The following is a 27,969-nucleotide window of genomic DNA, read 5'->3' on the forward strand; positions in this document are numbered from 1 at the left end:
AGCACGGACAGCAAAATGCCACTAGGTCATACAAGCCACAAGAGTAGAAGCCTCCCTTTAGCATCTTTTGCTTGACAGGCTCACACAACACGGCACAATACAATGAATACCCACAAGCTACGACCACATGTTCGAGAAAAAAGGCATGCCAACTTGTGCTTTGTATTTTCCATTGTATTTATTCTACACAATTCCACCTGGCGTTCCATGAAATCACAGATTTAACGGCACAAATGGAATTTTTTTACTTTTGTTGGAAAGCTTCTTGCGTATGCTGCGTCGCCCCACGGGCTAGCTAAACAGATTTCATCTCACATGCGCCTGCAACTGAATTCTCGCTATTTTGAAAGACCATGCGGCTGTGGTTGGAAAGATAGGCTGAAACCTGTGGAGCGCTTGAAGACTGATCCGATTCCAGTAACCAACATGTGCAGAAACAGCGCGCAAAGCAGCGAGAACGTACGAATACTGGTCAGCGTTGTGGGTTTTCGGTCTTGTCTTTTTTTCGCAACGTTTTGAGCGCGGTTGTTCGCTCAGCGCGAACCGACTTTGACATTCACTGGGGCTCTTCGATTTACAGTCTCGGACTCACCGCGGATAGTCCGCGGGTAGTCCGAGGTTTCCCCGAAGCCATAGGGATACATGCGAAAATCGAATGCCGGACTGCTTCTCGGGGAGTCCGCGGTGAGTCCAAGACTGTAAATCGAAGAGCCCCGCTGTATTCTTTCTCACGAGCCTTGCTCGTCGAAGCTACTTACTTCACAGTTAAAACCTATTTGTTACGAGGCTTATATTTTTTCCTGTAATTCACCAGACCGATAAATGAGCACTTCACGAAATCACACACTGCAGCCACTTTGCCGCTCCGCCATCGGAACAACACTACTCCGTGAACTCCGTCAACAAGTGCTTCAACGTGCTTCAACACAATCATCCCTCGAAAGTGCACTGGATCGAATGCAATCCGCACAACCGAAAGCACACGCTGAAAACTTCGCCGCGAACCGATGGTACGGTTGGTACAGTTCGTTCCAGTTCAGACACTACAACCGCTACATTGTTCACGTAGTTCATCTGGTTCACCCGTCTACGACGTGGCAAACGCGCCTGCCAACGGTTCAGTGGGTGGTCTTGGCGCCATCAGCTGACTGTCCGTTTTCGTCACAAGATGTCTCTGAATCTCCGAACAGATGAATGAATGAATAAATAAACAAATAAATTTCTGCAGGAAAAAGAAAGTGGTGCGCTTCTCAAATGAGAAAGAAAGAAGAAGCTAGCGGGACAATTAAAGGTGGTTCATTCCCTGATTCATTCATTCATCACCAACACCGCCAGCACCAACGTTGGCCAGCACCGCACCAAACCGCATGCAACCCCTCGTCGAACGAACTTATCTATTTCCTAACGTTTAAACCTTTAAATTCAATTCAAGGGGTGGTGAAGTGGCCTTAGGTTGATTCTCCTGTTTGTCTTTGTGGTTAAACTTCGGAGCAAAGATGCGATAACAATTAGGCGCATCGTCTGATAAATGAGTATACACGCCGCGGTAAAACATCCGAGCTAGGTTGACTGACAAAACGACAAAGAAAATAAAATCGAATAAAAAGGCATTCATGACATCTGCAAATAGGTCGCCAGGCTATACATGCCGAATACATACAATAGTTGGAGGACGCTCGCACATGCATGCATATGAAAGCGCATACGACCCCGGCTGTACGCGTATTTAACTTCGGCGATGGCACTGTCAGCTGTTTTCGTCAACTCGGACGGGAAAATCACGTCCTGTAGAACATTCCCGTCTGCTTCGCACGAACCAGGAAGCAAATATCGCTCTTGGCCGTACTTGAACAAAAGAACCAAGCCCGCGAACTGCGGCGAACTCTTCGTTTCGCGAGTAAAAATTCGCTCATGCGGTGGCGAAATCACCTGCGCGAAACCACAGCTGAGTTTCGAAAGAGCGTTTCGCCAAGGATCGGTTCGGAAACCTCTGTTGGTATTCTGCTAGAGACTCTATTTGGTGACTTTCGGATTAAAAAATAGGTTCTACGGTAACATAAGTCCATTTAGTCCCTCCTATTATCCCTTGTGACCGTGCTGGACTGGCTCAGCTATTTTTTAGGCGCTCGAAAAAAGTAAAAAGATTGTTTTTTTTCCGAGCCCCCTGTCAGCTGTCTGTCGACGCAGGGATTCATAGAAACCCGACTTTTCCTATTGCGAAGAAATCTTTCTTCTGGCTTAATAAATTTAGATATTGACTCAGATAGAGACACATCATCGGAGAACCAGCAGGATAAGTTTGGGGTTTAAAAAACGATTTAATCGTATTTAATCTTTCATTCGTTCTAGCAGAGCCGCCGCTCTGCTAGAGCGGCGGCTCTGGGCGCTCTTGGAAAAAACTTGACCGCTTCAAAATAACGCGCGTTTAAGGGAATCTATTTGATCCAGAGTGTGCTTGAATAAACACACTTCCCCTTGTGTGTCTACGAAACTGCAAGAGGCCGTTTTCTTGGAGCGGTCGATATAACAATGCGACCGCAATGCCCATACAAAAGCGCAAGAGGAAATTCGAAATTCTGGCGAACCTATGAAGTTCGAGTCATGAGGTTCGTCTAGACGTGGCCTGACCAATGCTAAAACATTTCTATTTCAAGGGCAACTGTTTTCTAATCCTTTGCAATTTTGATAAAACAGCCTGAAAAAATAGTTTAGGTCTACATGAATGCTTATTTTTGGAAAACCGACTTTTTTGAGGCGGCTGGGCATCAGTTTTGTGTGCGCGCCGATAGGTGGCGAGACCATCGTTTTCAGTCCGTATAAATACAGCGCGCACTCGCGACCCGGGCTTATTACAAATTCGTACAAATACATTATCGCAATTTCGTGTCACTATCACTTTATTAATTCGTTTAGACGCTGTAATTAATCATGGGAATCCTAAGCAAGGTTGTTCGGGGCCGTCAGTTTGCCGGTTTGCTCCGATCGCAATTTGCGCTCCATAAGTGCCCGGCCCGCCAAGCGTCTGCTGCCTTGGATGGTACGTACGATCCACTGACCATTTCTGTCTGTCGTGCGGTGTGACTCGGACCAACGAAAGTCCTCATCACTGCTTCCTAATTTCCAGAGCACTGTCCACCCGTGATTTTAGGTATTAGAGGCCAATATGTTCGTCAGAGACGTAAGGTCCCTATCAGATAACAACCGGTACTTTTCGGAAATTTAAAATTCTTACTCAGAAGTCTTCAACCTTGTCCACTATAAAAAATATATCCGTATCACTACGAGCTCTGTACTCCATAGGTGTTTAATACGCTCATTAATGTAATATTAGTAAATAGTAATTTATTTAAATTTGCGGAGCTATTAAGTCGCGCCAGAATGCACAGAGCCTCTGATGAAGGCTACAAGCCCGCACGCCCGCGTTTCGAGATTTCGGCCCACGTTAAAGATCCACAGGTGGTCAAAAGGAATTCTGAGCCATCCAGTACTGCGGCGTGCCCAGGGGTCGGAAGAAGCTTCGGCGCGCTAAACCCCACAATAGATCGAGTGCACAAAGCACTGGGCTAAAAAAAAATAACAATAAAAGTTTTGTTTCGAAATGAAGGGAACTACATCAGCGGAATCACCATATGCCGTTTCCTATCACCAAAAAGACAGAAAACTCTTTCGTGGTTACAATAGGTACTTTTCTTTTATTCTTGAACGACCGACTTTCTATGACGCCAAAGGCTTTCTCGAGCAAATCTACGTACGCGGCACAATGTGCCCAGTGCTTTGCGCAATAAAGCACTAAATACAACTGAAGCTTCTAGTTGCAGTGCAAAAGCCTTCTTGAAGCCATCTCTGCTCTTTTCGCAACAATTAATATCAATTGATACCTAACCAACGAAATTTAAATACCAATTCCTAGCCCGCTCAAACCACACGAAGCTGATCACGTGACCACATTTCTGGCTTTCGAACCTTGCGCAGAAATGATTAGCCAGGGGGAAAAAAATGTATATATTTTTTCAAGCCTTATTGCGCGAAAGTATAGCATATGGAGTAATGGTAGCAAAACATTTTGGCACACATTTATTTTTTCCAGTGCCGTAATTTCAGTGCAAGTGTACATGTCGAGTAAAAAAATGCATGAAGAAAATTGTTCTCCATATCCAGAAAGACGCTCTCGCGAGCACCGTGGTTGCTTCATCTTTATCAGACCTCGCCACACTCATTGTACATTACGTCTTTAGTCGTAAAAAAGATATGTGCTACTTTTTTGTTAGTATTCTTTCGCGTCATTTCTCGCTCGCGTTTTTGACAGTTTGTGAGCACTAGAGTAGACTAATATTATTATTATTATTATTATTATTATTATTATTATTATTATTATTATTATTATTATTATTATTAAATTGTATGATTTGATATGGATGCGCTTATATATATGCATTTACGGTGTTTGTAACTAAATAGCTGTGGAGTTACAACACGGTTTAGCGTAGTCAGCTAATTTGCCCAAGTGCACGCTCGACGCGTCTAAAGCCACCGATGCAACCTTGATTTCATGAAAGTTTTAGCAAGTCGCCGAAATATGGAAGTTTTTAATTTGTCTGGGTTTGTCATATAGTCTTCACATCTGTATTAAAGGCCGCGATGACATCACTTGCAGCGGAGTTTACTTTTCGTTTTGAGTGGAAATTCGCTGTATTGAGGCACGGAATTAATTTAGAGATTCAACTTTTTATTATTTTTATGTGCTGGTTTACTGACTTCAATCAGCATGCATATGTGTGCAGCTCGGAAATTCCTCTACTGTGAGCCGGTCTCGCGCTAAATTATTTGTGAGAGCCTAAAACATCGCGGTTAGCAATAGTATTGTCAGTAAAACCAGCGTCACTTGTATCCGAATTGCGCAACTGAAACTGCAGCAAGTACGGCTTTGCGCAGAAAAAAAAAAAAAAAAAAGACGCAACGGCGGGTCTCCTTCCTTCCAATGCTCAAATTACACGTGCGTAGACATTTCCGTTAGCCTTGCATGCAATGACGAACGCTGACACACCTTTTCCCAAGCAATTTTGTTATTATAAGTTCCCGGGCAACATATGTCGCCACGAGTGAAAAGATATGGAACATAAGGATCAAAATGGTTAGTACAGCGTCCGTTCTTCGTGTTCCAACGGCGGCAAGGATACGCGAGGCAGGCGAGGGTTTGCGAAGCCGTTTGCATTCTCATTCTCCCAGCTTTTTGTTTCACTATTTGTTTTTTGGCCTTTCCTGCCAGACTGCTTCTCCTGCCCTTGAACAATCTGGCGGCCGGAGAGCGCGGGGCAGTCAAGCAACAGTGACACTGCGCTCGTTTCCCGCCGCCCGCGTCGTCTGCTTTCGTCGTCTGTTTCGCGGCAAATCTCTATCGCTCCACTGCACTCATTTGCACTTATTCAGGAGGTGCCGTAAACGTTTTTTTTTTTTAAGTTCCCCCCATTTAAGGCGTACAATGGAAGTTGAAATACGCTGCGATGTTTTTCAAACAAAGCAGTCGAGCGAAGCACATCCGCTGATCGACGCCGCTGCGATTCGCGCCGTCTGCTGCTCAGTCTTTTGCGTTCGCCGTTTGGGGGCAGCACGCGTCCAGCTTGCTCCTGGCTCCAGGACGGCTGGAAAGGCCGCTTGCTTTTTGTATTTTACGAATCGGCGAATGCCGCAGCCCGCGAACTTCACTTCCGGGCGTTCCCTACAAGGTCGGGTGGCTCTCTCTCTCTCTCTCTCTCTCTCTCTCTCTCTCTCTCTCTCTCTCTCTCTCTCTCTGACATCGCTGACATCCCCCACTACCGTCACACTCGCCAAACGCAGCCCCGCCGCTCCGCCACAGGCAAACCTCCCCCAGGAAGCTGGCGCCGAAACTCCACTTGTTTCACATGTCCCCGCCACGCTTCACGTGTAACTTCCAGGACAATCAATCCCCCGTTCTCACTTCCCACTTCATCGTTCTATGTCCTCAACACCCCGTCCGTTCCTCTTCAAGCTTCCACCACCCCCAAGCAGTGCGAATGCGCGTGAACCAGCTGGGACCTCCAGCAACTCAGCCTAGCTTATCTAAAGCCCCTTTATCGGCTCAGTCTGATCCCGCGGGCCACGCCAGCAGCTGTGGCACGCGGTCTTCTGAACTGAGGAGGACGCCCACGTTTTATTTGTTTTCATTGGTATTGAATTTAGGCTTAGTAAACGTTTTCCCTGCCCTGCGTTTTTCCCGTAATCGCGCATGACTTAATTAAGCAGTGCAATGGAGGTCGTCCCCGGCAGTCTTTGACTTCGGGACCTCCTTCTGCACATAAACATTGTATGTTGTTGTTTCTTCTGCGAACAGTAAAACACCATTGAGTCGAACGCTATAAGTAGTAGTATGAGAAGGAGTAAACCTTTATTTGAGCAAAAAGAGACGGGGGAGTTGATAGCTTCATGGTAATGGCCAGGAGGTTGCGAGCCAGCGCCAAATCCAGGGCTAGTTTCACCGGTATTAGGAAGCTAGACTGTCCTTTTATGATTGGGGGGAAGGGGGGGGGGGGTAGAATCACACAAAAGACATGTGCAGGCACAATACTGCACTGATGAGCTGCAATACGTCCACGTGACCCCTTCCCCCTCTTACACACACGCACGCATGCGCACACAAGCAAAAAACAAGTTGCACCGAATACGTCGCGACATTATCTGCGTACGCTTTCTTTTGACGGCAACCGATGCGTGCACTCTTTGGACAAGGGGGTGGCGAAACCAGTCTAGAATGGAAAAAAAAAAAAAAGGCTGTCGTGATGACAGAGTCACAGAGACACGTGATTTTTCCGCATTTGTGTTCTCCGCGCAACTGATAAGGTTTGCCTCTCCCGTACATCGTGGCCTTCGGCAAGCGTTTCCTTATCTACACTGTTCACGTGAGGCGGCGGGCGGCGACTTTCTTATCACAGTTCGAGGCAGTAGTTCCTAGTGTGACGTTTCCACACAACAGCGCAACGCATCCACAATGGGGGGGGGGGGGGGGGCGCATTGTCCATGCGCCCGCATGCGGGATTTATCGCTTTGTTTTAGAAAAGGATACTGAAAAGACTCGGTCGTGAGTAGTATCTACATACTATAATCGAGTTGCAGCATGGGCGGACCCATGAGTGACCTCTGAAAGAAGTGTTCAGGGTGGGATGATCGGGAGAGAGAAAAGCCCATCAAGAAGGGGAGTAGATATCACCTGACGAGGGTTAGTTCAAAGGACTCATCATACCTTCTTCTGCAAATACTGCTGATAAAGAGATAATAATGCGAGGACACAATATCACATAAAAAGCTAAGATATATAAACTTGAAGACAAATATGTACCTTCTTCTGCAAATACTGTTGATAAAATTAAAGAGATAGTATGATAAGGACCCAATATCTCTTAAAAAGCTAAGATACATAACATTTTAGATAAATATGTAGCACACACATATATATAAAAATGACTAGTTTTGGCATACGTGGTATCCTTATATTTAGAGTGAAGCTAATTATCGGTAGCAGAAAACTATGTGCGAATCGGCAGTGTCTGTTCTGTAAGGCTGGCCGCTACAAGTGGCGTGCCACAAGCTTCCGTCTTAGGGCCGTTGCTGTTTGAAATATATATACAAACGATATATGCAACATTCCAGAGTACCCAGGTATTGCAATGTACGCTTGCGATACTAACATTTTTTTTTTTCATGGCGAGTTCCTTGGTGGACACTGTGTAAAAATTTCATCCGGCAGCGCTGTGAATAGCCGCCAGGTGAAGATCACATCCTTCTTCAAATAAACTAGGACACAGGCCTGTTTTGTCAAACGTACTCTGTCCTGTTGTAATTTCACGTGGCCATCATTCCGGTGCATTTAGCTTGAAATGCCAAAAGGAGACAGCTTAGGTTTACCTCGTGTGTAGCAGGGTTGAAGCCTACGATATTGCGTTATTATCTGGTATTTTTAAGTGAGCCAAATTGTCGATTTGTAAGAGCCGATTTTTACATCTACTGTTACAACGAATATCGGATATATCGAACTAATTTACTGCTTCGATACTACTTCGTTGTAACGACGTTCGATTGTATAAGTAGCCTGCACAAATCGCATTCATTTGTTTATTTTGTGCCCGGTGTATCTGGAACATCCCGGTTTTCCTTCTTATTAAGTTAATAAAATTTCTGCATCGATTTTTTTTTTTTTTTTGCTGCTGTCTTCTCACACCTGGTCACTTTGCAGCCACCATTGGGCTCTCCGAGGAACAAATCCAGATGCAAAAGACGGCCTCGGACTTCGCCGAAAAGGAGTTCCTGCCGTACATGATGGAGTGGGACGAAAAAGTGAGTTGGGCCGCGTAATGACGCCAAATGGCACTTCAAGGCATTCACTAAAAATGGCAGGAATAACTTTTTTGTCCTTTTGGGGAGAGGGGAGAACGGGGAGGGTCCTGTCTACGAGCATTTAAGAGCTGTCACTGGCTTCCAGCCACTGACTTTTTTGGGCCCTTACTGGCTTTATTGAGCAACGTCGTTATTTGCTAAGCAGCCACTGGTTGCATTGATCAGTCGCTGGCTTCGTTGAACGATCGCTATAGCTTCGTGCAGCTCCCGTTGGCTTCAAAGCAACTGCGATCAGCTTGTACGATCACCCTCGCGCAACGCTCGCACACATGTACAGACTTAACAAACGCACCTTCGTTAGAAGAAAAAGTGAAAGTAAATGACTCTGAAATTTTTTTTTCGCCGCTACGGTGATTTTGGAAGCTTGACAAGGCTGTTGGCGTTGTAGGTCATTCGACGCTCACAAGTCCTTTTCCCAAGCGATATGGGCCGTAACAGAGAGAAGAGGCATCTGAAAAAAGTGAAAAATTGAATGAATAAAACAAGGATAGTAGATTGGACTGTTCTATAATATTTTTAACGTGCTCTAAAATATGTCTAAGCCGGCAACTATAGCTTCTGAAGGGGCCTACAGGACTTAATAAAAACCTCTCCTATTACCGTTTTGCCATTATTACCAAGTGCATGGAGAGCACAGACGCCGAGTTCGCGCTACGGACGCCGAGGTCGCGAAGCCGGTTGCCTCGGGTTCTAGCGGGTGCCAACGCGGTCCACTTTGGGCCATGACTTTGGGAGAGGTGTGAAAGCCTGCGGACGAAACGATCCGGTCCTGCTAGTCACAGATAACTTTCAGCAGCAAGTTCAGAAATCCATGTGAAGGGCGACAGCTGGCTCTCCGACGAAGGGAGAGGGGCCCCCAGCTCTGCTGTTTCTCCAGCCTTGCACCAATAGTGCAAGCTACGCCTTTTTTTTTTTTTTTTTTTGCAACTAGTCGTGAAAGCAATGTCATCTATCAAAACCTTCGGTGGGATTGATAAAAATGATTGTGTTGAATGCATAACCGTAGCGCAGCTGTTGCAGCAGAAATAGTTAATCGGGACTGCGGCCCGACATAAAGCCAGACTTCCAGATTGAGTGGTCGATAGTGAGGTGGTATTGAAGTCCAGGTCGTTGATATAGTGTAGGTGTGTGTCCGGAAGGTGCAGAAATATCGGCACGGTATTCCAGCGTAATTGTTTAACCGAGGTTTTCCGCAGTCTCGCGGTCAGCCATAAATCGATAAGGTTGGTGGGAGACGCAGTTCTGATTTTTTGTTAGTGGTCACTGATGTGCTACAGTGATGCTGGAGATAACAAATGGTGCAGGGGCGCTATTCACGTGTTTGTTCGTTTTGAAAACGTTCATTTCGCGTCCGTTTTATTGTGACGCACTTCCAGTTGTAGGCGGGCTCTGGGCTGACTTTTGTGCAACTTTTACTTGGTAACATATTTTAAACGACAAAACCTATTTTAAACTATCTTTTACGTGTTTATTGTTCCGCCAGCGAACCAACAACAAGGCGACAAAAATTGGCTGCTTCAAATCGTCTGCTCCGAGAAGCCGCGGCTCATAGCTCCGCAGTGCTTGCATGGCGTCACATCCGGGTGTTCGCTTTTGGCCAATGAGGGCTTGCTCAAAACGGACACTTTTGAAACGGACACAAAACGGACAAAACATGAGAATACCACCCCTGGTCTACCAAGGTTCTTAAATGCGTGATAGAAGTCAAAACAACCATCTTGAAGGTTTCTTGCTGAACTTGAACCAGTGCGCAGAGAATCCGCAAGAGAAGAGAGAAAGAGGGGCAACAAAAAGGAGAAAGGGGCAGGCAGAAATCGGTAGATGGCATACAGGTAGAGAAGGGGAAAATCCTAAGCGTTTTTGATTATGGGGTTTAACACGCTGAAGCTACACAGGCGATGAGGTGGGCCGTAGCGGTGGGCTCCGGATTAATTGTGGCCACCCTGGGATCTTTTAGCGTGCGCCGAAATCTCGAACGCACGGGCGTTCTAGGGGCTGGGGCTGTTATCGTCTCCTTTCGTCGTCGTAATCATCGTCTCATGTAGTCAGGGTACTAATACACCGGGAAACTCATTCGCGCCTTGCGCTAGAACGTAATGCGTACTAAAAAAAAAAAAAAAAAAAACACCGGGACACTCGTTTACGCCTCGCGCTGGAGCGCTTCGTAACGCATACTAAAGAAAAACATCGGGACACTCGTTTACGCATCGCACTAGAGAGCTTCGTGCTTCAAAAACAAGATACTTTTACAGCAAAGCTGTATACCTCTACCCCCAACGGTTTCATCTCCGTTGGCAAAAACCCCAAGGCGGCAAGAATTAACTTATACAGTGCATGCGTCGCCCCTCCCCTGGTTTCACGTTTGTAGAGACGCCCAGGGATTTATTTTTCTTTTTTTCTCGCTTTTCGCCTCTATCAGAAAAACTTCCGCCGCGGCTGGGAGCCGAATAGTTTTTAATTCGTTGTCATTCGTGTCCAGTTGGACTTCGCTGCTTGCACACACCTTGCAGTTTCACGCTGCGAGTGATTGTGGTTGTTGCGCCGCTGTGCCAGATCAGCGCCGCGCTCGATATGTCGCTGAACACAGCACTTACAGCCGCGGCTGCAACTCTCCGCTTCCACGCGGCTCTGCTTTGCCCAGCAGCGCTGTCCTTAACGACGCCTCATGCACTGAAACGCCCTTCAAGAAGCCGTATTTCAGTCCCAGACGCCAACGCCGGACGCCGGCTTTCCCGCACAATGAGCCTTCTTTTTTTTAGCAGCAGAGTTGTTTAATCTTGAGCGTGGTCCGGTGGCGTTCGCAAAATGTGTTCTCTAAAAAATACTGTGAAAAAAATACTGAGCGCACGTCAGCGTGCACCTCGCGTGGAGCGCGCGTCGGCGTCCACGTTTGCGCCACGTGAGAGCTCGTGAAAAAAGAAAAAAAAAAAAACCCGGGTTATCTCCACTAACGTGAAACCTGGGGAGGGGCAAAGCATGCAGTGCATACTAAGTGTATTCTTGGCACTTTGGCATTTTTGCCCACGGAGATGAAACCGTTTGGGGTAGAGGTGTACAGCTTTGCTGTAAAAGTCTCTTGTCTTTGAAGCACGAAGGGCTCCAGTAAGCGAGCGTCTCGGTTATTTTTTATATATAGTACTCGTTACGAAGTGCTCCAGCACGAGGCGTAAACGAGTTCCCCGGTCTTTTAGTACCGTGACTACATGAGACGATTATTACGACGACGACAGGAGACGGCAACGGCCTCAGCCGGGGCTTCGCCCCTAAATCCCGAGAAATCGGCGCACGTACTACCGCGCCTCAAGTGGAGTGCAGAGGACAGCTCGCGCTACAGACGCCGAGTTCGAGGAGCCGGTGCTGACGCGGTCACTTTGGAAGAGATGTGAAAGGCTCCGGACAAAACTACATGGGCCTGCCAGTCATGGAGAACTTTCAGTGGCGAGTTTGGAAACAAATGCGAGGTGCAACAGCCGGGTATCCGACGAAGGGAGAGGGGCCTCCATGGCTCTGCTGTTTCTACAGCCTTGCAACACTATATAGTGCAAGCTTCTGCGCCATTTTTTTTTTCGCATTCAAGGAAGATACATAAAAAAAGTAGTATTCATGCTCCCCATGGTCTCCACGCTTTACCAGCAATGTCTGAGTTAGGTAAGCAGAAATTTTGGGTCTGAACGTGGACGTAACGAAATGGTAATGAAAAATAATAAGATAAAAAAGATAGTAAAATGAGATTACGGTAGTAAAATCGAATGAGATACGGTAGTAAAATAAGGTGACGGTAGTAAAATAAAATAAGATACGGTAGCAAAATCGGACGACTTCCGTATTCAAGAATTAGAGAGTGTGAACCGCTATGCAGCGTGTTTGCCAGGACTCGAAAGCTTTGCCGGACGTCTGACTTTTCTTTATGTTTCTGCAGGAGATCTTCCCCGTGGAAGCCATGCGCAAAGCCGGAGAGCTCGGCTTTGGAGGCGTGTACATATCCGACGAGTACGGTGGGGCTGGGCTCAGCAGGCTCGACGCCTCCGTCATTTTCGAGGCCCTCGCCAAGGGATGCGTTAGCACCACTGCATACATCACCGTTCACCAGTGAGTATACAATGGCGGTAGTTACGTATCCAAGCCAAAAACTGACCCGACTTTATAACTGCGTGTGAAGACATTAAAGGAGCCGTGAAGACAAAATACAACCTTTTTTTTATTTGAAAGAGATACCCTTTGGTAACTAACTCACTCGGCTCCATTCAAGCCACCAAAGACGCTTTTCCACACGTAAAAAAAAAAAAAAAACGCGAGAAACACTGAAAAACGCTCAAATTTCGCGATGCACTGCGTCGGCAGCGATGTAGTAGTGGGAGACACTAAGACATAAATATTAGTGTGCTGATCGATTGCACGTTAGCACCCAAGTGATCTGGTCAAACGGAGCACATGGCCCCACTGCAATCGCCAAGTCGCATTTCTCGGCAGCGGCTTTGGGCGGTGGCATCCACGCACAGACAAAATCCTGTGACGCCATACACACGTCACCAGAAAGTGACTGACTAAATTTCTGACTAAATTCACACCGTTGTTATCAGGGTGAAGCAGTCTTTTTAACGATTTAAACTTGTATTTTGTTTTCAGCGCCCCTTTAAGTCCCGCTACGATTACGTGATGAAAATAGTATTGCACGGACGCTCACCGGAGCGGCGGCGATAAAGTGGAATTTGCCGCCACCTTGGCTTCCACATTTTGTGCCTGTTTCGAAAGTGTCAGTTTTGAGCAAGCCCTCATTGGCTCAAAGCGAACACGCGGATGTGACGCCATGCAAGCACGGCGGAGCTATGCGCCACGACTTCTCGGAGCAGACGATTTTGAGCAGGCGGTTTTTCGTCGCTTTGTTGTTGGTTCGCTGGCGGAACAATAAACACATAAAAGATCGATGGAAATAGGTTTAGTCGTTTAAAATGTGTTTAGAAGAACGGTTGCGCAAAAGTCAACCAAAAGCCCGCCTACAGCTGGAAGTACGTCACAATAAAACGGACGCAAAACGGAGGTTTAAAAACGGACAAACACGAGAATACCGCCTGCAGGAATCACGGGGACATGTGGCTATCTAAGGTGCCGAAGGCGGCGTCGCTACCTTTTGAGTATACGGTGGCTAGACTGTACCCTCCCAGGTGTTTATCCGGAACAATACAATCATGGCGACCATGAGTATACTTAAACATGCGGCTATCGCTATACTTATACGCCTGGCGCGGAAAGCCGCGCCCTTCTGTGTTTCTGTGTAGCGGCCGTGCCCTTTCAGTCTATTGAAAAATTGGAGTACTCTAGATGTCAGCAAGGGGGAAGATAACGCCGTTCCGCGTTTTTTGCTCTGTCTGCCAGCTCGGCTGCTCAAATTTTAAAGTCAACGGCTTTTATGCTCAGCGGATGAAATATTCCACCGTTTACGTGCGCACTCGTGCCTATCATGTTTAAGTTTAAAAAAATAAAGAAAATTTGGATCGAACTCAGCATCATGACTCCGCAAAGCTACAAGATTTACACCGAATACATCTGAGGGAATTTTTTGTTCTGTGAGGAAAATGTACCTGTCTTTTCTGGAGTTTCAGAAAGCTCTGTGGCGTCCTTACCCCTTTTTTTCTTTTTCTAGCATTTATTAATGATCTGCCTTCTACGTACAGGTTAACGCACATTTGTCTGTTAATAGGTGGTTGCTTAATATAGCGCAAATTGAACTCTTGAACTCTTTTGACCTTCACCTAGCCCTACTTATAGTTGGAAATTACCTTGCATATTAAGCAATTGTACTGGCACTTCAATCAGCTTTACAAACAGAGCACAAACTTTACATATTGTCTCAACAAGAGTGTGCTTAATGAAGCCATTTAAGGAGCCCAAATACATTATACGTAGCAAATGCCACATCTAACTAGACGACTGCTCTTCATGGTGCGTGGACTCTGTGAAACCCGGCCGTCTGTTCGTCTGTAACGTTTTGTGTGAAATGTCATGTCTTACCAGCGATGCCTTTCTGTCTTATCGTGGGGCCGTCTATACAGGGGTTTGCTGTACAGTACTTTAACTTGAGACAGGAGGGACAGTTGGGACAGGAAGTATATAATAAAGGCCCTGGGCCTTCATACCTCGATATCAGACTGCCCATATTACTCCAGGAAAATTCTTTCCAGTAATGCATCTTCGAATAGTACGGAAGGTTACTCTAAAGGGGCCGGGTGCACCGCTACAGTGCGTACGTGGCAGTTTCTGCAATTGTTTGGTACCCACGGAAACTAAGTCAGGTTACAGGTGAACCTAACAAGATAATGGACTGGCCACGAGAATACGCAAGCATGGAGGCGAGTCGGCAGCGCCCCTCCGCCCTCAAAATTTTTTAGATCAGGAGGGAGAGGGGGGCCGATAGCTTAGTGCAGTTTCCCCGCGGAACAAAATGAACAAAGCAATCAGAACGTCATGTAGAATATGCCCCGAGTACCTGTAGTTATTTTTCTTTCTTTCTTTCTTTCTTTCTTTCTTTCTTTCTTTCCTTCCTTCCTTTTTTCTTTTTTGTTTTCTGTCTTTCTTCTTCTGTCTTTCTTTGTTTTCCGTGTGTGCGCGCTGTTACATTAGCCATAAACCAGTACCAACTCGCCCAGTTGTCCATTTTGTTTATTTCTAAATTGTAATTGATCCCTTGTTTAAGCTTTTTATTTTCTCTTCCTTTGTTTTTTTTCGTAGTTTCATGTGTTCCCTTTCTTTCTTTTTTCTGGGTAGTCCCGCCATCGAAAAGAAATTGTGCATACACAGCTGCATTGTAATTACTTTTCTATCTTGCTGGCAAAACTGATGGGGTTGAACCGACGTTCTCGTGCTCAGCAGCACAACGCCTGTGTCATTGAGCCAACACATTGGGTAATGTTTTTTTGCACCACCACCACCACCATACTTTCTTTGCTCTAAAATGCTGAACTACCAACACCTCGTCATTTTAACTAGACCGTAAAATGATTTACACCATTTTTGTCTATAATTAACATCCTTACACCCTACCAAACAACAAAAAACACCCTTTGCAAAGGTGTAATTAACGATAAGGCACCCTTTAAAGGGATGTATTCTTGTGCTTTTGCTAGGATGTAGGGGTGCTATAACAAGGAAACACCCTTAAGGTTATTTAATTTTGCTTTTTTTGCTAGGGTCTAAGGGTGTTAGTTATAAACCGTGATTGACACCCTTATGGTTGTAAATCATTTTACAGTGTAGAACATATCTTCTTTATCTATATCTTAAGCCTGGCTATGTCCACTGCAGGACGAAGGCCTCTCCCAAAGATCTGCAGCCACGCCCGTCGAGTGCCTGAAGGCCGATAGTGTGGTTCTTAATGATTGGGAGGTTTGTAGCAAATGTACTCAATCAGGGTTGCTAAATCCTTGTCTGGTGAGGAAATGCTGATTGTGTCCCAGAGAGCCTCACCTAGCATAGTTGAACCTATCTAGTACAGCCTCCCGTGGTATCCGCGGCGGCGTCATATACCGGACCAGGCAGCATTTCGGACCTGGTACAACGCTCTAGAGGAGTAGCATGAAAGGTGCACAGAGCGCGCAAGGAAAGCGGCAACGCTTCCCCTCGCGCTTTATTCTGCCCCAAAGCGCTTTCCCGAAGCAAGATGCAATGAAGAAGATCATCTCACCTTAACTGAAATCATCACCTTTTATGCGCGAATGCTTGGCCTTTCGCTTGCACTCTGCAATGACACCTCTCTTGGTGTTTGCCTTCTTTGGTGCTTGACTGGATGTTACAGTTGAGTGAAAATCCCGTTGAAGTAACGGTGTTGGGAAAATTAGTGTTAACCATTCACTGTTAGTTTGGAGCGAGCTAGTTTTTACTTTTCTCGAGACAGTTTGGTATTCTCACAGCTGTAGTTTTTTTTTCTTTTTTATTTACTTAGTCTAAACTTTCCGAGCGAATTCCACATCGGACTGGCAGTAGCATACAGAAAATCGATATACTAAGATTTCAATACGGTCAATGATCTATCAAATTTAATGCGAATCGTTCTCTCATGTCAGATTAAATGTTTGCCAAGCTTATGTAGACTACTACATAACCGCTCTCTACATAATTTACATAACTACATAATTTTGTCCGCGCTCCTAACATCTGTATTATGGTCCCTAGTAATATCTGTATTTCGATGTCGAATAAACGACTTGACATCCACAACTTACCATTGCAGTATGGCCCTCTGGATGATAGACCAGTATGGAACGCACGAGCAGAAGCAAAGATGGCTGCCTGACCTCTGCTCCATGGAAAAGTGCGCATCGTACTGTCTGACCGAACCAGGTTGGTATTACTTCAGTAATGGAGTACGAATACTGCGTTTCCAGCGCAGATACCCAGTCTAAAATCACAAGAGGGATACCACAGAAACCTATCAAGAATTCTTGTCGTACAAAAAACTTTTTGTGACAACTTGTTACCACAATTAAAGCTATGTGTTGTTACGACACACATTTCTGTCGTAACCACAAAGTCAATTTTATCAACGACAAACATTCCTGTAGTCACAACAGAACTCCCATTTACGCTACTCTTCACAATGGGCAATAACATTCAAGACATGTGCAACTACTGATGGAACATCAGGATCGCGACAAGACAGGAATTCAGCACGACGGAACATCAAAATCAGGACAGGAATACGACACACGACAGAGCACCAGAATCACGACACGACAAGAATACGTCACGACGACACTACGACACGCAAAAATACGACAAACCACAGAAATTTTTCTTGTCGTCATTTTCGCAAACGCGTACGTAAAATGCTGTTCCGAATGATTACTGGTAGATCTGCAACACGCGCAATATGTCGCCACTGTCGCTTGCAATGTGGTGCGACGTTCGATGGCAGGATTTCGGGCAAAATTACCGGCCTCTTTGGATGTGCAAAAGTATGTGCATTTAAATTCTGAATGTCATGCAAAGCTGCTAATTTTCGTGCGGCTGTTCTAGCGCTAGTTTTTAAGTTGAACATAGTACGTATCTGTTGTGCCGTCTGTTTTTAAATAGTCACCAAAGAACAATAAACAGAGCTACGGTGCAAAACACATGAATGCCAGCGTCGTCTCGGAGACAACTTCCACCAGGCCACTGCATATATGGCCGATTTGTGGGGGCATGTCCCGCCAAAGTGCATGCATCGTGGGCTGTGAGGGACGCAGTTCGATGCGCAGATTAGTATGCAAAGGTTAGTTCCGGTTTTCGATGATCAAGAGTAAAAGTTTGCTTGCTTTCGGGCGATCCGAGTGGCAGATGATGTGGGTGCATGTTTTCAATTTTAGAGCTTCTGAAGTTCAGACACCTCGTCCAGTCAGCTCACGCGGCACACCTTTGACGGCGCTTTGTACACTGTAAAATGATTGACACCCTTTTTGTCTATAACAAACGCCCTTACACCTTATCAATAAAAACCCTTTGCAAGGGTGTAACTAACGATAAAACATCATTTGGAAGGGTGTTTTCTTATGTTTTTGCTAGGTGGTTAGGGTGTCAAGTGTTTTTCTTCGTTTTTTTTGCTAGAGTGTAAGGGTGCTAGTTATAGACAGAGGTTTATGTAAACCTCTGTGTAAACCTGTGTAAACCATGTGTAAACCTGTGTAAAAGGTGCAAACCTCCGGGTGTAAGCCATTTGACAGTGATGGGCAATTTGCAAAAACTCACATGCAGCAAACTATGCTAGAGGGTATTTTGTTGCTACTCCACTGTGATACATTGCGTAGCTGTTGTACAGTAATCTAAAAAATAAAGGGTATACAGATCACAACCAGCGTATTCGAGAGTGGTCGTAAATTGGTAACGTGTACGTGCTTTGTTTCCTTCGTGGAACAGGAAGTGGTAGTGACGCAGCGTCCATCAGCACGACGGCCAAGCGGGACGGTGACGACTACATCCTCAACGGCACCAAGGCGTTCATCAGCGGTTCCGGGGCCAGCGACGTGTACGTCGTCATGTGCAGAACCGGAGGACCGGGTCCCAAGGGAATCTCCACAGTCGTCGTGGAGAAGGGAACACCAGGGCTCAGCTTCGGCAAGAAGGAGAAGAAGGTGAAGCAACGGCAATAATCCCACGACCGAATGATGGACGTATTTCACTTGTATGTGCCTTTGAAGTCAAGCAGCTGTACAAGCGCCACTGTGGGACATTACCAGTAACGGTACGCTGCAAAATGATTTACGCCTTTTTTGTCTATAACTAACACCCTTAAACCCTATCGAAAACACGAAAAAAACACCCTTTGAAGAGGTGTAATGAGCGTTAGAACTCCCTTTAAAGCGGTGTTTCCCTGTGTGTTTGCTACGGCGTACGGGTTTTATAAATGACAAAACAACTTTAAAGGGCTTTAAGGGTGCAAGGGTGTTAGTTATGGACAAAAATGGAGTAAATAATTTTACATTGCAGTGTAACACATTCACCCTATCAAAAATATAAAAAAACACCCTTTGAAAGAGTGTAATGAATGATAAAAAGTCCCTTTAAGAGGGTGTAGTCTTGTGTTTTTGCTAGGGTGTAAAGTTGTTAGTTATAGGCAGTGATTTATACCCTTAAGGGTGTAAATTATTTTAGTCTAGTGTCCAGAATGGAGTGACGCCACCAAACTTAGCAAGGGAGGGCCCTGGCAGCAGTGTTTTGTCGTTTGTCGCTGTTGCCATAGGGCACTGGGTCGCTGAACCTATGATCGTTTCGTGCGGTTTCACCTTCATTAACGTAACGGAAAACCGAGAAATGTGATTAAAGGGTCAGCCAAGTGACTTTTGTGGAGTTTAGGCCCTCTATCCCAAATGAAAAGGCATTACTTGAAACACCTTGCACATAAACAGTCTTCCTGATAGGGCCCTGGAACTTTTTAAAGCGGAAATTTGAGATCTATCAGTCATAAGTATGCTGTCAAAACAAACTCTGACAACCATGGCAATGACCCGCGCAGCAACATGCTTTCAACCGTTTGCTAGATTAAAAAGAAGCATTCGAAAACTTTTCCCCTGCTGAAACAATGATAAAGTGTAGTCTTTCCTATCTACTTCTGTGGTTTTTGAATTGCGCTTTGAAACCGACGGAGCTTTTGTATACGTACGGTAGTGTCCCGTTTTTATACTACACGGCGCCACCTTTCAGACTTCGGAAAGTTTAGTGCCAAATTAATATTCTTTCCACCAACTTGTTTAGAAAATGTTTGTGATTACCCCTCTTATGAAACGTTTGATTTCGTATGAGCTAGGGGACATGCACTCCACTAAAGTCGGTTGTCTGTTCCTTTAATGGCTTATCCACACGAAGATGCTCGACGACAACGATAAAACATTGTTCTTTTTCAAAAAAAAAAAGAAAACGGGCCATCTCTACTAACGTGAAACCTGGGGTGGGGCGAAGCATGCAGTGTATAGTGTATTCAAAGATTGTAAGTCTGTCTCTTGCCACACAGCGCGCGCTGATATACGCGACATCCAATTACGAAGACGGAGAAGTGAAATTCGAAACGAAGAACGGCAAATTTTAAAGTTAAAGCGAGTACGGAGCAAAATAGCAAGCAAGCGAGCAAGCAGGTGCGAACGAAAAACGTGTGTCCCGGTGTCTTCTTTAAGTACGCGTTTTCGCCCATGGAGATAAAACGTTTTTGCCCGAGGCGTTGGAGAGCGAGTATCCCGGTGTTTTAGTACCGCGACCATATGAGGATACGACGACGAACGATGACATGACGACGACATGAGACGCCGACAGACCGAGTCCCCAAGGCGCTTCGCCCATGATAGCATAACTGGACCGTCATTGCTTGCGGCAATGTTAAGAAAATTACCTCATAAAACTTCAAAACATAATAAATCTGAAAGCATCACACCAGCTACAATTTTCTTGAAAAGTAATTTTCAGTGCGCACACTGTAATATTACACGATTAAGGGTGCAAATCGCTGTCTGTAACTAATACCCTTTTTATAGTTAATTACTCCCTTTCAAAGGGTGTTTTTCTTCAATTTTGGTAGGGTGCAAAGGTGTTAGTTCTAGACAGATAGGGTGCAAATGATTTCATCTGGGGTAGGATGGAGGGGGGTGTGACGGGTGTTCGAGGAGACTTTGGTGCGTTGTCAGTGTGTCACGGTGCATTACTTCGCACGCAGCTCGGCTGGAACTCGCAGCCCACACGGATGGTGATCTTCGAGGACTGCCGCGTTCCTGTATCGCACAGAATTGGTGAAGAGGGCCAGGGATTCACCATCGCCATGGAGGGCCTCAACGGAGGCCGCATCAACATTGGTGAGTACTGTGGTCGCGACGTCCTCATCAAAACTCTATGTCCGTTAAAGTCGGACATCCAAGCACTTATGATCGTATACAGTAATGGACAAATGAAACGTTAACATGATAGACCCATAACGCACAAATAGCGCGATTTCTTTCCATGATAGTCAAAATGATGCGTCAATTAGTTACAGAAACAAAGGTGGGAAATGGGGCTTTCCAAGTGTACCAATACCGCGCCGTTATTGAACCTCAACGAACAGTTTTCTTTCTAAACTTTGCGTGTTCTGGTTCGTATTTTCATGTTCGCATTTTATTTGCCTATGACTGTACATAACACGCCATGTTCTTTGTAGCTGAAAGATAGACCAAGCAACTTGGGATTGTATGAAGAAGTATATTGCGCTTAGAAATAACCATTTTATAGCGATAGCATGTGGTGGCTGATGGAGAGTTTCGGGAAGACCAACATGCCGCCTTTCTAGCAGTGAGTGCACCGATGTGTTTGATCACTGATAATGAAACTAATATATATGGGTAATGCACTTCTAGAAATTGAGGCTTCGCCGCTATGAGCACGAGAAAGATATGTACATTTTACTGGAGCACAGTTGTTGGTCAGTGCACAGGACCACATGCCTAAACACAAATATTCGATCAGCACTATATGCTTTTGTATGACAGAACACAGTAACATCCGAATGGTAACACTGGTTAGTATATTTCTTTTCGGGACCTCTTTTCACAGCTAAGTGTTAAGGCCCCGTTGCGGTAGCAGACTTCGTATGCAATTGAAACTTGCAAACTGCATTATGTTATATAACATTCTTATGTATTCGCCATGCCTGAGTTGACGAAAATAAACCCGAAAACAAGTTATGCTGTTCTCCTCTGACAGATACGCATCTGATTACGAGTTCGCAAGGAAATAAATAAAAATGCATACATTGCTGCACAGTGGCGTGGCAGTCTTTTAGCGTATTCGCATTATTGTAACGCGCACCGTTTTTCGCTAAAAGTAGCTTTCAAGTTTGTGTGCGCGTTATAATCAGGCTCAAAACTGATATCGGCTTCAAAGCGGTCAGCAGCATCGCCATTGACTCTGACTACTCTTGAAATCTGACTACACTCAAACCTCGTTATAGTGAAGTTGAAGGAGAGCCACAATTATCGTTATATCCATTATTTTTTTTTATCGATTATGACAATTTACGGCTATGTATGCTCGTTTGGATGCACACCTATAAGCATGCAAAGAAGGAAATCACCTCGCGGCCCATTGTACTGCTACGCGGCCACGCACGCGAAAAAAATTATATAGAAGACAAATATCTTGCTTGCTCAATGCGCGCACTGCCTAGTTTATTGTCGGCTAGACACAGCTGGAAAAAAGTCTGTAATGCTCCTTTGTTTCGGACATCACATGCGAAAGACCCCCTTTTCTGCGGTGGCCGCCGCGTTGATGCCGTTTTCGTCGTCGCCATGGACACCAAAGAAACGACGTAGAAGGTCAACCGCATCGAGTGCATGCGACGACACTGGCACGTCGAACGCGTGGGCATGGTAGACCACGGCGTCGTCGTCGTCGCTTGCGTCAGTTTGTCCAGTGATATCTGCGACAATAGCACGTCGGCATCGACGTTGAGAGAGGCATGTTTCTTGCTCGGCCCCGCTGAGGATGGCTCGCTCGGCCGCGAGTGTCGACGCGGGAGATTTAACTGCGGCGCCAAACGACTCTCCGCGGAGCACTTCACGCACCGAGGTGGGGTTTTTGTTGGGCGGGAAGACTAATATTGTTCGTTATACACATTGACAGGTCTATTTTACTTCGTTACAACCAACGAGGTTTGAAATGCATGCTTCTCTATGGAGATTTCAAGGGGAAGTTCATTTACGAATTCGTTATATCCCGTTACGTTATAACGAGGCTAGAGTATAATCCAATCCAAAACAATCCATCACTTTTGGAGTAACCATTGCTCGCATTAAGCTTTATACCTCTATAACGTTTTCTTTCCTCCTTTCCTCCTTAGACCGACGCCTTAGACAGCTGTTGCAATATTGCTGCTGCTTGAATAAGCTCCTTGTTTCAGTTGCTATGGCTCTGAAGAAGTCACACAATGAAGCGTCCCACTCTAGTTATAACGCAAGCAGGAGGTTAATAAGAAAGTTTATGAAGCGAGGATTTTTCGCTGCCACAGTTGCATGCGTCAAATAGTCTTCTGCCAGGTGCGTGGTGTCATATATTTTACATCTGCGCGGTAGAATCGGCGTCAAATTATTTCTTCTTATATTTTCCTAAGTAAATTTACCTGCGCGTTACAATCGGTGGAGGGGCGTTAGAATTGTGCGAATACGGTAATTAATAACCATCAATATGTTAAATCGGGTGCCATATTTTGTGCAAAGATCGAGGCCTAAAAAAGTAACCGGATGAAAATGACTTCTTGCCTTGCTGTATTGGAAAGTAAGATAAGAAGTAAACAAGACTGGTACAAACCAAGTTGCAAATCACCTGTCGCTGCTGAGCACATTAAGCACTAAAAATACGCCTTTTTTTGCAGCCTCGTGCTCAATGGGAGGAGCCGCGGCGAGCATCGACATCGTCACAGAACACATGAAAGTCCGCAAGCAGTTTGGGAAGCCTCTCGCATCTTACCAGGTCGGTAATGTTCAATCACTCACTCACTCAATCAATCAATCAATCAATCAATCAATCAATCAATCAATCATGCTCTACACCTGCTCTCTTTTGCCATCCATTTCGACATGCAGCACAACCAGTTCAGTTTGGCAAGGATGGCGACGAAGCTCCAGACGGCACGCCTCATAGTGCGCGAAGCAGCTGAAGCAATCGACAACAACAGGCCAGACAAGGTCACCATGAGCGCCATGGCGAAGCTTCACGGAACAGAAGAATCCTTCAAGGTGTGGTAGAGCCACTGTCATGAGGAAAGTTGATTTCATCTGTGACGTCACTGTGACGTCATAACAGGAGTTGATGCCACTTTAGAAGACGAGAGTGGGTGTCACATTACTCTCGTGGAAGATTATTTGGGGAGCAATGCGGAAGCGGTCAAAGCTGCAGAGTCGAAATCGAGCTGTGCATTGCAACGAAGGATGGGCTAGCTCAGCGCAAAGCAGAAATAATTGACTTTAAATCAACAAGAAAAAAACTTTTATTCTGTAAGTTTAATGTCGTTTGAGACGTCCGCATGGTATCCTCACTGAAAAGAGCATGAAATTTTTGAAGCTTTTAAGATTAATAAGAAAGGAAACCCGTGCATTAGTGAACGGCAAGTTTCACTTTTTGAAAAGGAGACTGTGTACTTGTCATGATCAGTTGGCACTGCGTCGACGGTAGGTAGATGACATATTGTCATAGTCTACCCAAATCATTTTCTGATATTTTTATGCCAATTCTTTTTTTCTCATATATTCTTCGGCCGCAGGGAACCGCATTTAGTTGTTTGTCAGTACTTGTGTTTTGTGGATCCCTTCTTTTTTTGTGTGGTCTCTAGTGCTGGTTCCCTTTCAAATACGATGTTCCGGAATACGAGTAAGACTTTCTTGCCCCATGGCTGGTTGAAAGAAATAATAATTTCAGTTTTCAGTCTCTGCGGAATTATTTTCTTCCAGGAGAAGATGTAATACTGCATTTTCAGCTTCATACTGCGCCGCTTTTCTTGCACGAGTATTCGCTCACTCTTGTGAGCGGGGTGACACCTCTATATAAAGGAAGTCCCCTATTCAATGTTTCGACCAAATGTGTCGTTGCAGATCACGAACCAAGCCCTTCAGATGCTGGGAGGATACGGCTTCATAAAGGAATACCCGGTGCAGCAGTACCTGCGGGACCTTCGGGCGCACATGATCATTGAAGGTAAAAACTACTGACTACTAAGTAGTGCGTAATTACGGTACTTCACTTCCTGGCTGTGTGTCGAAGCGAAAAAAATGCGGGTTCGGGAAAATTAATTTCGTTCCGGCTCAGCTCCGGTTCGACTAAATCACGTACCAAACCGGTTCACGAACCGGTTCGGAAACTTTGAACCGGTTCGCAAACCGGTTCGAAGAGTAGAATTATCAGCAAAATTAGAAAAAAAATGTTTAGTGGTTTAAAGCGACCGTAACAACAAAATCCTAACAAAAATTCAAGATATAGCTTTTTATCGATAACACTGGTGCAATTTCGAAGAGAACTTTAAACAATTGAGCCAGATATTCGGGTGAACAGACGAAGTGTTGACGATCCCCCATCTACTTTCTCGCCCAGCCCTTATGTCGTCGTAGGGACTAGATTGGGGGTTTTCTCTAGAAAAGGGCAGGTGTGTCCGGGCGACATTTTTTTTTTTATTTTGACGAAAAATTCGTACATAGCTCTTTATGCACAGGGAATATCTGAAGTTAACTGGCAGGGAACAAAACTTTTAATTTCTAAAAAAACGAAATTCCAATCCTGGCTCGGCTCACAGACGCGTTGGACAAATCGCGCGAAATTCGAAACATTTAACTCTGTGCCACAAACACAAGCTATTGCAGCTATCACCGCAGATATTTTCCTGTCTAGACTTTGCATACATACTTTTACATGAGTGAGCCTGTTTATTTTTGGTATCCAGAAAAAATTCCTTCCAATAAAAATTACAAACATGACACATTTTAAACAATTGTCGAAGTGTTGGGTCCTGCTTTTCTGCATCTAAACAAGATAGGGAGTTCGACTTTCTAATAATATTTGCCATTATTTTCAATTTCTTGTGCCAACTTAACTTGGTCGGTTTATGTTTGTAGGTATTTGTTTTTGCGGTTCAGTTCTGGTTCGGGTTCAGTTCCGGAAAAAAATACCGGTTAGGTTCCGGTTTTCGGTTCGGTTCGGTTCGGTTCTGGTTCGACGCCCTGCCTTCTGGTTATGATAGCTTGTATTGGCGAAACAAGAGAACACTGACTGCAATGTTTCATAAAATGAATCACCTCCCGCGAGTCAACTTCGCCAAATGTTGATTTCCTGAACTTTTGGGGTTGTTTGCAGTTCTCTTCGATCAGCAGTGATTCGTACAAACAAGATGGTTTCTATTCTCGTTTAAACTTTGGCTATTCATATTGCAATTTGTTTTTTTTTCATACAGGAACAAACGAAGTTATGCAAATGGTGATCTCCAAAGACATCCTCAAAGGCTGAAGTGATAGGAGAAAGAGGTGAGAGGTTTGCAATGTACCAAACTTTATAGCGGCTCAGACCACGCATTCTTTGTCTGTTTCAAAATTAGATACCTCATTGCCAATGAATTAAACTGAGCTACCTCATGCTCATAGATTACTATACATGACTGCATACTGTGCATACTCTGTAGGAAGTTGCACTCGTTTGCATACACAGTAGATGGAAGGGCATGAGTGGCTATGCACTGCACAAGGGTTTACGCCCTAAAGGAGTACTGACACGAAATTTCCATGTTCACTGCACAAGGGTTTACGCCCTAAAGGAGTACTGACACGAAATTTCCATGTTACGTTTTTTTCACTGCTATGGGTGCCTACCAGCCCACTAGTCATAGAATGGCACATTAGGCGGTCGATCGCAGCGTTAACAATTATTTACTGCGTCATTTATTCGTGTCAGTTTCGGTTTTGACAAAACGAACGCCGAGCGGCCGCCATGAAAGTATGACGTCCGTGACGTCATCATTCTTGTCGCACCGCTGTCGGTCTGGACGCGCGCGCCCGGATTGGTTGAGGTCTTATGACGTCAGTCCCAAAACCATGACGTGATAAACACGGCGTAGCAGCGCCCGCCTACCGCAGCCAGCGTTTCGGCTACGTCCCGGGAGCCCCGACTTTGGCTGTTTGGGGCAAGAAGCAGATGATGTCATGCCAGCATGACATACATGTCATGCTGGCCCGCTGGGGACTTTCTCGGGCGGGCAAAGATTACAATGGATTTAAAATATGTTGTACTGAACGGTTGCTGTTGAAACCTGCTGGGAGATATCTCCTGATAACAAGGAAGCATTTTACATAGTTATCTCAGCTTTGAAATTTCGCGCCACTACTCATTGAAGGATGTAAATCACTGTCTATAACTAACACCCTTACACCCTAGAATTAAAAACAAAACACCCGTGTTTTCTTGTTTATAACACCCTGGAAAAGACACAATGATACACCCTTCTAAAGGGTTATTTTCTTTGTTTTTTGATAGGGTGTAATGGTGTTACAGAAAGGGTGTGAATCATTTTACGGTGTAGGACTCACCGCAAGTCCGAGCATGTACGCAGTCATTTGTGAACACTAACTAGCCTTGCGTATGGACATAATCAATTTCTAAATCAAAGTCGCTCACACGCTTAGCGAACTGTAAGCGCATGTAAATCGATGGCCTCCAGGCATGACGACAAATCAGGAGCTGTACACCTCGCTAAGCAGTGTCGATCATGTATTTTTTTTATTATGAGGAGCGCATGTTTCGCGCCATTTTTTGTCAAATTGATTTTATTCAGGGACAGCTAGTTACAGTTTCGACGAAGGAAGCAGTTTTAAGCTTGTATCTTGAGCCCAGAAATTTGGAAGCCGAAAGTAGGGGGGCGGTGCTTTTAATCAAGCGTTATGTGAAGAGCGTGATAGCGTGATTCCGTTTCACGTTAGAAGCACCCAGTCACGATGCCCATGAATGCTAGCGCATTGCAACAAATTCAAATCCAGCATATTCAGCCAGTGTTTGTCCTTTTCTTGTACAGATTTTACAGCCGTCGTGACGTGTGATCCACAGGCTTGTACAGATTCTACAATGTACAGATTCTACAATCACCGTGAAACATGGACCAGAGACTTGGGACTCAAGGATTCGCTCCAAGTGGTGTGCCAATGTTATGTGCCGATGTGATGTGCCAATGTGATGTACATAAATCAAACTACTTTTGTACCTGGACAATCACTGTTATGCTCAACAAACGAAACTATCCGTTCTATTGTTACAATAAAAAAGCAACAACTATTTTTTTTGTGTTCGTACTGTGTATTCTGGTGGCCGACTTCGGAGAGTTGAACGCCTACGCACTGAGAATTACGCCTTAAGAGATTGTCAGAGCAAAACACAATGTTGTGACATGCAGTGCATGCATCATGCCTGTTTTTCCTTTTGGATGATGATGTTTTACCACCTCTCTTTACAGCATGTTTCTATTCTTGCTTCGTAGAGAGCTTGTTTTGTACAGGACTAGAAACGGAAAGGAATGATAAAAGCCGAATTTCTTTAGAATGAGTCGTTAAGAAG

The 27,969-nt window shown here is 45.1% G+C and overlaps 1 protein-coding gene across 1 annotated transcript; it reads left to right on the forward strand.

The window, feature by feature from the left end:
* Positions 1 to 2,794: 2,794 nt before the first annotated feature.
* LOC144143510 (isobutyryl-CoA dehydrogenase, mitochondrial-like) lies at positions 2,795 to 27,690 on the forward strand. Its single transcript, XM_077675289.1, has 11 exons — positions 2,795 to 3,037; positions 8,246 to 8,346; positions 12,326 to 12,495; positions 16,631 to 16,740; positions 18,292 to 18,506; positions 20,576 to 20,711; positions 23,261 to 23,358; positions 23,472 to 23,624; positions 24,477 to 24,579; positions 25,826 to 25,895; positions 27,434 to 27,690. The coding sequence occupies exons 1-10, from the start codon at positions 2,929 to 2,931 to the stop codon at positions 25,876 to 25,878; spliced, it is 1,248 nt and encodes a 415-aa protein (XP_077531415.1). The 5' UTR covers positions 2,795 to 2,928; the 3' UTR covers positions 25,879 to 25,895; positions 27,434 to 27,690.
* Positions 27,691 to 27,969: the final 279 nt, after the last annotated feature.

The sequence above is a fragment of the Haemaphysalis longicornis genome, unplaced genomic scaffold (assembly GCF_048455015.1).
Source record: "Haemaphysalis longicornis isolate Haplotype H1 unplaced genomic scaffold, Haemaphysalis longicornis Haplotype H1 scaffold_6, whole genome shotgun sequence".
Lineage (NCBI taxonomy): Eukaryota > Metazoa > Arthropoda > Arachnida > Ixodida > Ixodidae > Haemaphysalis > Haemaphysalis longicornis.